The sequence below is a fragment of the Grammomys surdaster genome, unplaced genomic scaffold, assembly GCF_004785775.1.
Source record: "Grammomys surdaster isolate TR1022 unplaced genomic scaffold, NIH_TR_1.0 126248, whole genome shotgun sequence".
NCBI classification, from domain to species: Eukaryota; Metazoa; Chordata; class Mammalia; order Rodentia; family Muridae; genus Grammomys; species Grammomys surdaster.
Genome location: NW_021621048.1, coordinates 5,782,800 through 5,795,827, shown reverse-complemented (window position 1 = coordinate 5,795,827; position 13,028 = coordinate 5,782,800). Strand labels below are relative to the sequence as shown.

At 37.9% G+C, this 13,028-nt stretch overlaps 1 protein-coding gene across 2 annotated transcripts in view; it reads left to right on the top strand.

The window, feature by feature from the left end:
- Trpc1 (transient receptor potential cation channel subfamily C member 1) overlaps nt 1-8,552 on the top strand; it is a 45,722-nt gene extending 37,170 nt beyond the window's left edge. For both annotated transcript variants that reach the window (XM_028758939.1, XM_028758938.1), the window contains 4 exons: nt 3,082-3,257; nt 4,757-4,958; nt 5,207-5,401; nt 6,634-8,552. In XM_028758939.1, coding sequence (XP_028614772.1) covers nt 3,082-3,257; nt 4,757-4,958; nt 5,207-5,401; nt 6,634-6,861 — 801 coding nt within the window. In that variant the 3' untranslated portion in view covers nt 6,862-8,552. The remainder of the gene's footprint in view (nt 1-3,081; nt 3,258-4,756; nt 4,959-5,206; nt 5,402-6,633) is intronic.
- Nucleotides 8,553-13,028: the final 4,476 nt, after the last annotated feature.

Genomic DNA, 13,028 nt, shown 5'->3' with positions numbered 1-13,028 from the left:
TCTCTCTCTCTCTCTCTCTCTCTCTCTCTCTCTCTCTCTCTCTCTCTGTATCTGTGCATGTCTCTCATTCTGTGTCTGTCTTTTTCTTGCATCTTTCCTTCCTTTTTCGGTTAAAGTGTGTGTGAGTGTATGTGTGTGTGTTCATTTGCATGTGCACATGTAAAAAGTCCTGAAGTTGATTGCAGGTGTCTTCCCTGTCACCTAGTGCTCTCTACCTTATCTTTTGAAACAGGATTTCTCACTGAAGTCGACACTAGCTGATTGAATTATCTGGCCAGTGAGCTCTGGAGATCTGTCTATTTCTTTTCTTCCCCATCCTTGCAAATGACCTAGAATTTTCACGTGGGTGCTGGGGATCTTAACTCAGGTCCTCACGCTTGTGTAGCAGGCACTTTACTGAAGGCCGTGTCCCCAGACATCTTTTCTCTCTCTTAAGGGTTTTTGCTGTTACCCAGACATGTGAACCCATGGGCTTTTGTAATCCTCCTGCCTCAACCTCTAGTGCTAGACAGCCCGTATCTAGCTTTATTTCTTTTTTTTTTTTTTTTTTACAATAAAGAACATTTTTTATCAATCTGTACTAGTATTAACTCCTTTATAAACTTCAGTATTGATAGCTTAATTCTTTCTTTTTTATTTCTTTACACTTTCATATGTTATATTATTGTATTTATAAATGCATAATGCTATGACCTTTCTGTCCACAAAAAACATTTTGCTGTTTTTGCTGCTCACCCATCACATACAGGTTCTATATTCAAGCCACCTCCCACTACTGTGATGTCTCCTGTACTATATTTAGTTCTGTATTATGTAAGAACTGATGTCAGTCTCTGCTGGTCTCCTTCAGTATTACCTTGATATTAAAATTGGTAGCAATTATTTTTCTTAAACTTAGTTATGTTGGTTGTGTATGTTAAAAATTTTTTTGAAAATTAAAATTATATAATTATAAGTGGTCACTTTCAAACACTCTATTTATAAATAAGTGGACAGTGCCAGAACTTTCTTCAAAGGTCGCCTTTCCTGAAGTTGTCAAAAGCAATTGTTTTATTGCTGCCTTAGCAGATTCCCTGCTGACTCAGGTATCATATTCTGAATACTCACAGACTGAATGAATGACTTTGTTTTCCTAAGTGACCCACTAAAGTTACTGCCAGTGCGTTAAGGAAAATGTATTCGTTCTCTTTCTCATGTTTTGAGTTTTGTGATTTTAAACTCACCCTGTTTCTTCTATCATAATTCTGCTTGAGTGCCAGAAGAGTGCAGTACAGGCTTTGAAAAATACCACGTGACATAGTCACTGCTGCAGTCAGGGTTCCCAGCCTGTGGTATGCCTAAAATTGTCAGTGCATCTCACACCTTTCCTCTTAAGTAGCCAGCTCACAAAGGAGCTTTGTCACTTGCCTGTAAATAGCACACATGCACACACATGAACACATGCACACACAGACTGACTGTGAACTTAGAATTCTTCTACTTCTAGTTTCCTAGTGCTGGGATTTACAGGCATGCATGGCCACACTCAGCCTGTACTGTTTCCATTATGTGATGTTCTATAAATTTCTATACAAGCACAGAACATGTAAATATATGATATATACAAATATACATCATTCTTTTTAAGCAGTGTTTAGTGTTCTAAATCTTGCTGTCTCTGTCAATGCTACATTATTATTATTATTATTATTATTATTATTATTTTGGTTTTTCGAGACAGGGTTTCTCTGTGTAGCCCGGGCTGTCCTGGAACTCACTCAGTAGACCAGGCTGGCCTTGAACTCAGAAATCCGCCTGCCTCTGCCTCCCAAGTCCTGGGATTAAAGGCGTGCGCCACCACTGCCTGGCTACATTATTTTTTAATAGATGGATCCTTTTGTACTTTCTACCCATTGGCTACCTTTCAGCACTAGTTCCTCTTCAAAAAGTACTGTAGGAACTGGAGAGATGGCTCAGCAGTTAAGAGTACTTTCTGTTTTAATAGGGACCTAATTTGTTTCTAAACATCTTACACGGTGGCTCACAACCTCTTGTAACTACAGTTCCAAGAGCCAATGCCCTTTTTTGGCCTCTGTGAACCATGGTGTACACACACACACACACACACACACACACACACACACACACACACACGCAGGCAAATACTCCTACATATAAAATAAAAATAAATCTTTTAAGATGCATAGTAAATGTTAAGAAGAGCTGTCAAAGTATTCCTTAATTTAAAAAAATCAAGATTTATTTAAAGTACCTAATTTTCAGACACTGATGGAGTAGGAACGAAAATGAAGTTAGACTTGAATAAAGTCTCTCATTGTTTCATGTGAATTACAAAAGATGGTGATTATTACCTCGTAGTACTAGAACAGCTTACACACAGAGTGCTGTCGTACAGCAGAAAAGTGGGGGAAAGACGGTCTCTCCTGGAAAGGAATAAGGGCAGTCTGGATGGTGTAACTGTCCTTTAGGAGTTAGCTGAGAATTAGTTACAAAATCAGACGAAATGCTTCATTTTAAAATGATTTACTATTTGTAAACTTTAAGAAGCCACATAAATATAAACATTCATTTTTCATTTTTTAGAGAGCCCTTTCCTTTTATCTCTGCTAACTGGCCTTTAGATAATCTCCATGTTACCAGCAATGGTGATGCTTGCCTATAATCCTAGCATATGAGAAGCTGAGGCAGGAGGATTGTGAGTCTGATGACAAGATTGATCACTGTCTGTGAATTAACAACAACAATAAATACAACCAGCTGAAGCTCTCCATGTCTTTATTCTCCCTCCACAGCAATGATAACCCTTTGAACCCTTGTCTGGGAAGGGCTGCATTTAATACTCAGGGTACTGGTTTGATAGAATGGCTTTTTGTCAGGTAGCTGGATTTGTTGGTTTTATTTTTTGTATTCCCACAGCTGGAGCTTTGATGCTCTTAACATATTGAAATAATTTAACCAGGCTAAACAAAGTATGTGACTTACAGATCATGTGTTTGTTTTTCCTTTATTACTGAGTAATTTCATATTTAATACATAGTTTTCCCAACAGTTTTAATGTACATCCATGTGATACGTCCACAGATTTCGATGGGACAGATGTTACAAGATTTTGGGAAATTTCTGGGAATGTTCCTTCTGGTTCTGTTTTCTTTCACGATTGGACTGACACAGCTCTATGACAAAGGGTACACTTCCAAAGAGCAGAAGGACTGTGTGGGCATCTTCTGTGAACAGCAAAGCAACGATACCTTCCACTCGTGAGTCTTCAGATTTTACTAGATGGACTTTATTGAGTTCTGTGTGGGTTACCCATTATTACACAAATGCAACTTAAATTGTTCTTTAAATCCTTTTTGAATGACTGTAAGCATTGACAAGTACTCATTTTTTAATAATTTTTCATCATCTTTACCTATAGAATCTTAAGTAGTAGATCCAAATCATTCCATGTGTTCTTCCCACTGAAATCTGTCTGAACAGAGGACATTTGACATTTTTACACTCACAGCACCTTGGGAAATTTCTTTTATCCATCTCATATATTAGAATGTTCAGTGTCTCTGCCTTTAAACTAGTGATACATGTAGCAGCTCTTGGTTACCAGGACAACCCTGAGCACTTATGTTTTCAATGTTTCTTGAGAGGTCACTAGAGTTGAGGACCTTTAGAGCTTGAGGACCACCAGTCCCCTGGTATAACATAAGAATGGTACAGGCACTATAAATTAGACAGAATACCCCATCAGGTTCTGTTTCCAGTGCTGGGGATCTGAGCCAGGGTACTGTATGTACTAGGCAAGTGCTAAACACCAAAGTTCCATCTCCCATCTTATTCTCCTCATCATTAAATAAAATACAGACAAGTATGGACATACACATTTGTGTGTTTTTATTATGTCCCAATGTGTCCTCTCATTTAATGACTATGATTTCTGGGCTGACCAAGATAAACAGGTAATAGGGGTGATCATGTAGGATCTTGTTGTTGTAATGATTTGGAGCTATTGCAGTTTAAAGGCACCAAAAGCTGACATAGAGGACTGGTAGACTCTAACTGGATACCCTATGGACTGCTGTACTGGGACTAGAAAGGCAGCAAAAAAAAAAAAATCAAATAGTAATAATATCTTTGCACATGTTTCCTCATTTATTTTTTGTTTTTGTTTTTGTTTTTTTTTTGTTTTTTTTTTTTTTTAAGATTTATTTATTATATATGAGTACACTGTAGCTGTCTTCAGACACACCAGAAGAGGGCATCAGATCTCATTACAGATGGTTGTGAGCCACCATGTGGTTGCTGGGATTTGAACTCAGGACCTCTGGAAGTGCAGTCAGTGCTGTTAACCACTGAGCCATCTCTCCAGCCCCATGTTTCCTCATTTAAAATAAGACCTTTAGGGGCTGGACAGATGGCCCAGTGGTTAAGACCACTTACTGCTCTTGCAGAGGACCTGGGTTTGGTGTCCAGCACCCACCTGGTGACTCACAGCTATAACTCCAGTTCCAGGGAATCTGGAACCCTCTTTTGACCTCTGCAGGATTCTGCATGCATGTGGTACACATGCATACACTCAATAAAAATAACATGTAAAATAAGACTGTGAAAATACAAAATAAAACAAAAAATTATTTTATAATATATTATACAATGGTTCTAATGAATTACTAATGGTTCATATATATAATTTTGATATAAACGCTTTGTCTGTTCTTGTTAATTAATTTCCTTTTTAAGCAGAATGTACTTGCCCTTACAGGTTTATTGGCACCTGCTTTGCTCTGTTCTGGTACATCTTCTCCTTAGCACACGTGGCCATCTTCGTCACCAGGTTTAGCTATGGGGAAGAACTGCAGTCCTTCGTTGGAGCTGTGATTGTTGGAACGTACAATGTTGTGGTTGTGATCGTGCTTACGAAGCTGCTGGTAGCAATGCTTCACAAGAGCTTTCAGCTGATAGCAGTAAGTGTTCCCTTCAAATCACACGAAACGTGTGAAGCCAAGTAACTCAAAATTACAGAATTCAGGAGTAATATTTTTAAATTAAATACAGATTTTAAAATAGGTCTAATAATTGCACATCTTTGACCAGTTCTTTTAATGTATAAGATGTGGGAACATTTAGACAGTTTTAGTCAACAGATTGCTCCAACCTTCCCATACGCATTCAGTTTGTCTGTGTTCTTATTCTATCTTGCTTTTCCTCATAGAATCATGAGGATAAAGAATGGAAGTTTGCTCGAGCAAAGCTATGGCTTAGCTACTTTGATGACAAATGTACACTGCCCCCACCTTTCAACATTATTCCTTCTCCAAAGACGATCTGCTATATGATCAGTAGCCTCAGCAAGTGGGTTTGCTCGCACACCTCAAAAGGCAAGGTCAAACGTCAGAACAGTTTAAAGGTGAGATATCAGGTTTGAAGTGCACCACAGTTTTACAGTTGTTAGTTTCAATTGTAGTTCTTTCTGTCTTATTTATTGATACACAGTCTTACTATAACTTGGCTTTGTAGACCAGACTGGTCTACAGTTTACATCCTATGTCTGCCTACCATGGGCTGGGATGATGGGTGCTTGCTACCAGCTATGTGTGGCCATGCCCAGCTCAGATGTTTAAAAGCACAAATATGCAGGCTTGATAAGGGCTGTGCTGACATGTTTTACATTGTTATATTCCTAATGCATGCTTTACTATATAGTATAAAATTCAATAAATAATTGAGAATAAAAAAATAGAACTAAGAATTTTTTAGTTGGTTTGGTTCTTTTTTTAGTTTCAAGTTTCCCTAACACATGAACTCCTATCCCATAGTCTTTCACTATAGATTTAAGGAATGATTATTAGTTCATACTGGTTTTAGGTCTTGAAAGTTACTCAGTGTATTTCTTATCCGATGTGTGCTGCCATGGACTGGTAAGTTTCCTAAAAGACTAGACAGTAAATATTTCACACTTTGTAAGCCAAACAGAACAGAAAACACAATCTAAGAAGTTATGTAAGAGAAAAGTTTCCAAAAACTTATAGATGAAATTAAAAATATAAGTAAGTAGCAGTCACTATAATAGGTTACTAGGGAAAACAGAATTCCCTGTGGTCAGGTTAAATTTTTGCTTAATTAGAGTTGAAAACCAAGTTGTTCATTATAAAATTGATTACAAAGATTCATCTGTAAAACCATTCTTTACTCAGAAAGTAAGAAAGACAGGAAGTGGGTTATTGGTTTGTCGTGGTAGTTTACAAATCTCTGTAGTAGACTGAGTATTACTAAGTCTAAGCTTTTTCAGTGAAATCAGCCTAAGTGAGAGTGAATGAAACAGATATGCAGGCTATATTATTTTAAACATGTACTGAGTATGATTTATTCCAAAGTAAACTATCCTCTAAATGCATTGAAAGTATGTATCTATGACTATATTTTAAAACTTGCCTCATTTAAATATTGTCTCTGGATGGAGGATGACATGATGACAGACATTTGCCTAGCAGGCATGTGGCCCTCAGCTCACTCAGGCACTGTAAATATGTATGTATGTTTATATGTGTGTGTATACATGTATTTTTACATATATATGACTGTATGTACACATATGCTGTTCTGCTGTCATTTATTATCATATGATTGCTTGTTTTGAAGGAGTGGAGAAATTTGAAGCAAAAGAGAGATGAGAACTACCAGAAAGTGATGTGCTGCTTAGTGCATCGTTACCTGACGTCCATGCGACAGAAGATGCAGAGCACAGACCAGGCCACCGTGGAGAATCTCAATGAACTGCGCCAAGATCTGTCAAAATTCCGAAATGAAATAAGGGATTTGCTTGGGTTTCGGACTTCTAAATATGCTATGTTTTATCCAAGAAATTAACCATTTTCTAAATCTTGTAGAAATAATTTTCCATAACGAATCTGAAAGACTGTATCTGCATACCTTGCAATTAAATCAATAAGATATATATGGGCATAAACAATTACACAAAAGCCATTCTTTAAATATTTATAGCATAAATATATGTCATGTAAAATATGTATATAGAGTTAGTTTTTTAAAACCTGTCTGCGGCTTTTGTAGAAGCAAAACAGTTTTGTTAGCATGCTCTTTTGTTTTCTTAGTTGGTCAGTGCTTAAATCCACCATGTTTAAGAGGGGCAGCTATCAGTGTACACATGGCCCACTCCGTTTTATAAAATGAAGATCAGCTAATGCAGCTACCTTAAGACACACTTGAAGAGCTCATGCTGTTTAAATCTCTTGTTTTAGGAGTTCACAGAGTTAAGTATATATTGTTTAGGAGTTTAGTTTCATCTAAAATACCCTATTTTTTTCTTTTGTTAGAATCTTAAGCAACAGAGAAGTTTATAATAAATATTTAAATTTAAGCCAGTCATGGTGATGCATGCCTCTAATGCCAGCACTTGGGGGGCAGAAGTAGGCAGATCTCTGAGTTCAAGGCCAGCCTGGTCTACAGAATGAGTTCTAGGACATTCAGGGCTACACAGAGAAATCCTGTCTTGGAAAAGCAAAAAAATAAAAATATTAATTTATTTATGTCTATCTATCTAAATTCACCTTGATATTTGTTGTGTAATATATTTACTTTTACATGGTTATAATAATTTTATGTTTTTAATTTTGTTTTGACGTAATATTATTTTATATATAGTTCTCTATATTGAGGTAGTTTATATGTTTAAGTATTTATAGAAGTCTGTGATTTTTGAAAATTAGTAGCAATCTTTTAGCCATAGAATATTTGTTCATATTTATACATTTGCAAAGTTACTTCTCTAGGCATTTGGTTAGTTTAGCTTTTCCTTCTAATTTTTCAAGTTGGAGTACAACTCATCATTACAAAGTGGAAGCTGCTTGTCTTCACATGTGGTCACAGTAGGCTTGGCTGGTGAGCACTGGGGCCCTGAAGAAAGCTGCTTTATGTTCAGTTGAAGGCTCTCAAGATCCTCTTCCAAAGTGTTTTCCTCAGAGCCTACCATTGCTTCTACAAAGGTGGCCTTGTGCTGCTGGTTGAGATATAAAGCATTGTTTATTCAATTTGAAAATAAAAAGAGTATTTGACTGCTTTTCAGTGTTCATGTAAGGGTATGGCTGAAGGTTTTCCCAGCTATTGCATAGACATTCTTGTAGCATGATTGGTGAGGAAGTACCTTCTTAATGGAATGTCAGCTGGTGGTGAGGCCAGAGTGCAGACAGCCCTGGTCTGTGAGCACCACCTACCCAGGGGCAGCTGAGGATTCTAGTGTTAGGTTTCATCTTGCTTTTTACATTTGTTTTTAATGTCCAGGTTTAAGTGTTCCCTCTTTTGGGCAAATTCTTATAAAAAAATGTTTATTGTAAAGTTATATATTTTGTCTACAATGGGATTATGCGCTTCCAAGTTGGGATTTTACATCAGGATTTTTAGTCATTCTAAAAATAATACCTAATTATTAAAAAATTTATAGAGTGTGTGTGCATGAATTACTGATGAGGTATATTTTGAATGACAGCATACTGTAAGAAAAAGTGAATAAAATTTGACATAAGATTATAAGTTTAGCTTGAGCATTTTACTGTTACTCACTTTTTATTTTTTAATTATTTTATATGTGTGAGTGTTTTGCCTGCATGTATATCTGTGTACCATGTGTGTGCTTGGTACTCACATAAGCCAGAAGGTGTTGGGATCCCTAGAACTGGAGTGACAGTTGTAAGCTGCCATGTAAGGGGTAAATTGAGCCAGGTCCTCTGGAAGAGCTGCCAGTGCTCTTAACTGATGAGCCATCCCTCCAACATCTCATTTACTTCTCAAATTTGAGATGCTGGGATGGCAACATGGTTCAGTGGGGAAATGTGCTTACACCAAGCTTGATGACCTGAGTTCAACCCCTGGTACCCACATAGCGGGAGAAAACCTACTCCTACAAATTGTCCTCTGACATCCACATGCATGTTGTGTCACACAGCATCTGCACACACACACACACACACACACACACACAGAAAAATTTTTTTTTTTTTTTGGTTTTTCGAGACAGGGTTTCTCTGTGTAGCCCTGGCTGTCCTGGAACTCACTCTGTAGACCAGGCTGGCCTCGAACTCAGAAATCCACCTGCCTCTGCCTCCCAAGTGCTGGGATTAAAGGCGTGCGCCACCACCGCCCGGCCACAGAAAAATATTTAATTGGGATATAACTTATATGCCATCTATGAAATTTAATGGTTTTTTTTTAACTTATGATCACAAAGGCCTAAAATGCAAAATACCAACATCAGACACTCAGCAATCCTTCCCACTTCTAGGAGCAATACCATTTAACTGTTAGATCTTTCCTAGGATAGCATATTTTTAATTAATATAACAACACAAAGATTAGTAGATGACCATTCATGAAAACATTATTGTCCCAAACTAAAAGCAACTAAACTATCCTTTTGACTAATGAGTGAATAAATTGTATATTTATGTAGTATAAATATATTTAGAAAGCGATGTATCAGTTCAAGTTCAGGCAGAGAAACAGCTGTTAGAATAGTTACTAGCATGTACACAGTGTGTATGTGTGCATTCATGTGTTTGTATATAATACACATTGTGCTTGTTGGACTTATGGTCAGGTACTTTTATCTTGTATCAAATGTTAAAAGTCCCTGAAGCAACAGCTAAGAAGGAAAGGCAGAAATAAAGAAGAGAGCAAAAATAAGCTGGCACCCATGAAAATGGACTCAGGTGAACTATACTTCATGTGCCTTCAGCCTTATGCTGTCATATCCTGTGGAATACTGTTGCCTTTGCCACTCTTCTTTAGAAGTGTGTTAGTAAACATACTTTGACTCAGGAATCAGAGATGCTGTAAGGAGGACCAAAGAAAGGTGTAGCTGCCCTGCATCGGAAAGATGAACCAGCATATGTGAGTCAGAAAAGTCCTGGCAAAAGGAACAGAAAAGCTGCTGTCGTTCTTCAGATCTCACACCCTAATCAGAAGCACACAAAGAGAATTCTGGGAAATGCAATTAGACCTAGGCAAGTTAACACATATAGTCACCACACATATATACTAGAGATATCTGCACCACACAGATGAATCTTAAAAAGTGAAACAAGCTAGTCACAAAGGATTTAGACTGCACACTCCACTGTGAACATTACACAAGGAAAAAAAAAACATTAGAAACTGAAGTCAAATCATTGGTTCATAGGCTCTGCAAAAGAAGATCAACTGCACAACTCAGAAAACTGTGCTTTTGTTTAAAATGGTGAATTTTAAGCTGGGCCTGGTGGCAGAGACCGATGATCCCAATGTTCAGGAAGATAAGGCAGGAGGATTTTAGGGTTCTAAGCCAGCCTTGACAACATGATAAACTGCAGATTAGCCAGAACTACATAGTAAACCCCTGCTTCAAACAGTGGATTTTAGTGTGTCAGAGTTAATGCTGTGTCAACCTGATGGGAATATATCATAATGCCGTTAGGATTAAAAGAGATAAGAACTTGAGAGGCAGAGGCAGGCCAATCTCTGTGAGGTCAAGGCCAGCCTGGTCTAGAAATGAGTTTCAGGGTGATACAGAGAAACCCTGTCTCAAACAAACAAAAACTAAGAAAACAATAGACATCTTAAGAGTTTGCTACTACAAAAGAAGTAATCTGTGATGTATAGCCAGGAAAGACTTGCTACCTGGCATCTATCAGCATGATATACTTTTCAAAATCAATTCTACTGTTTAGGTTATCTGCTTTTTCACATAAACTAGAATGGTCAATTTCTAACAAAAGCCAAATTGACATTCTGATTGGAATTATATCAAATGTAGAGACTAATGGAATGAATTTACAACTTAGCAATTGTCAGAAGCTATCTAGGAAAGGCTATATAGCAAGCGAGTTTTCTGGAGATGGCCCACCATTTTGCATGGCTGTGATGGGTGCACTCTGGAGAGTCATGGCTCCAGAGACTTCTTCCCAGGATTGCTTCTCACTGCTGATATGTCTTTCCTGCCATTATTACATAGCCTAATGATTACTGGACATCAGCCTACTCTATTGGGCAAATTTCCTGCAGATCAACATGAAGATGAACTTTCATGAATTAATACTAGATGAATTAATTTATAGCATTCCTGATTTGATTCAAATAATTTTAAGAAGAAAGTTTAAGGAGATGGTCTTAGCTGTTTTGCCAGAAAGGTGAAATAAAGAATCAAGAATAGAATGTGCCCCCTCCTCATAGGATAGTAAGTAAAGGCTGCATAATAAGGAATACAGTGAACTTTTATAATTGCAAGAGAAGAGAAATGGGCTTGGGACAGATCTGTGATCAAGGAAAAGCATTCATCCTAGGTCAGGTCCAAGGATGAGGCCACAGGTGTACACTATGATAAAGCAAGGCCACATGAAACTGTTGCTCTGAACTTATAATGAGCTTATAGAATGAAATGCTGCTTTGAACTTACTATAGACATCCTTCTGTAACTCTCCTTTCTTGTGACATTTTATCTATGAGATAATTTTTATAAGGAACTTTTACCTAAGAAGGTATAAATTGCCAGAAAGAAGAAATAAAGTGTGGCATTTGAGACTCAGTCCCATCCATCAAATCTATCTATCTATCTATCTATCTATCTATCTATCTATCTATCTATCTATCCATCCATCCATCCATCTATCTATCCATACATATATATGTATGATGTAAGTATACATGAACACTTGTCGAATTTGTTGAGACAGGCGGTTGAACCTAACCAAAGTGTGTGGTGTGTGTGTGTGCTTAATGTCTCCCTTTTCTTTTCTCTCTGGCTCACAGTTAATGAACTCCTAGCCTCACCTGGCCAGCAAGGGTACTTGAGCCAAAGAGAAACTAAGCCTTTTTTCTTAAATCTGTGCTTCCCCCTATCAGCAGGGAATCAAATTACCAGAAGCCAGCAGCTGTTGACCACAGAATAGCAAAGAGTTAAAGACAGAAGAGTTGCCAAAGGTAAAGCAGCTTTGGCCCTGATCACTGACTCGTACCCCTTCACTGCTTTCCTCCAGGTAACTGGATGAGGATAAGTGACTCCTCCACCCCCACCCAGGCAAGCAATGTCTTTAAGTCCATTTATGTTACATTATTGTTATATATTATATGCATATTATTATATACATAGCACATCTGTCCATTTATTCAGGTCCTCTTAGCAATATTCAGTATTTTCTAGCACCGAAATCCAGTGGGATTACAATTTCATAATTAAAACAATGACGATTTTATTGCCCATGTGTTTGGGGAATTGTCTCTGTGTGGGGGCACTAAGTGGGGTCTCCTGCCTTCCTACAGTCCCAATGACAAACCAAAGTTTGGCTCCACTCAAATTCACCCTGGGCCATCAGTGAGTTTATTAGGCTTACAGAACGATGGATGAGTGGTTGCAGGCTGGAACATGGTGACCTGGCCAGACTTTCTTCAGTCAGTGTGGATGATGGCTCTCCCATGGTTGCATAGATGGAGTCCCTTCCCCTAAGCTTTCCCAACCTATATACGCTAGTCCTTCCCAGAGACCCCCAAGGCCAAGTGCAATTACGATGGAATTTCTTGAACTTAGTTGGGAGTGGCTGGACTCTCAGATGAGGGACCATCTCTCTAGACCCTCCATGAGGGACCGTCAACAATCAACAAAATCAGTATGTGCTACATTGTGCTGCTCCAATGGAGATCTGTACCTTGTCTATAACTAGTAATATGTTCAAATTCCATTCAGATTACTATTTTTTCCTAAAATGAAGTAGAGGTTGTAATTATTGATCCGTAGAGGGGCACATCTAACCAAATACTAATTAATCATTGTTAGTCTTTGATAAAAAGCTAGTACTGGAAATGTCCGTTGTTTCATCTCTAATGAATACGTATCTCTTCCTAGTCGGGAATTTTTGTTGTTGTTTGTTTATTTGATTGGTTTTGGATTTTTTGGGTTCTTTGAGACAAAGAGTTTCTCTGTGTGGCCCTGTCCATCCTAGGAACTTGCTCTGTAGATCAGGCTGGCCTGGAACTCAGAAATCTGCCTGCCT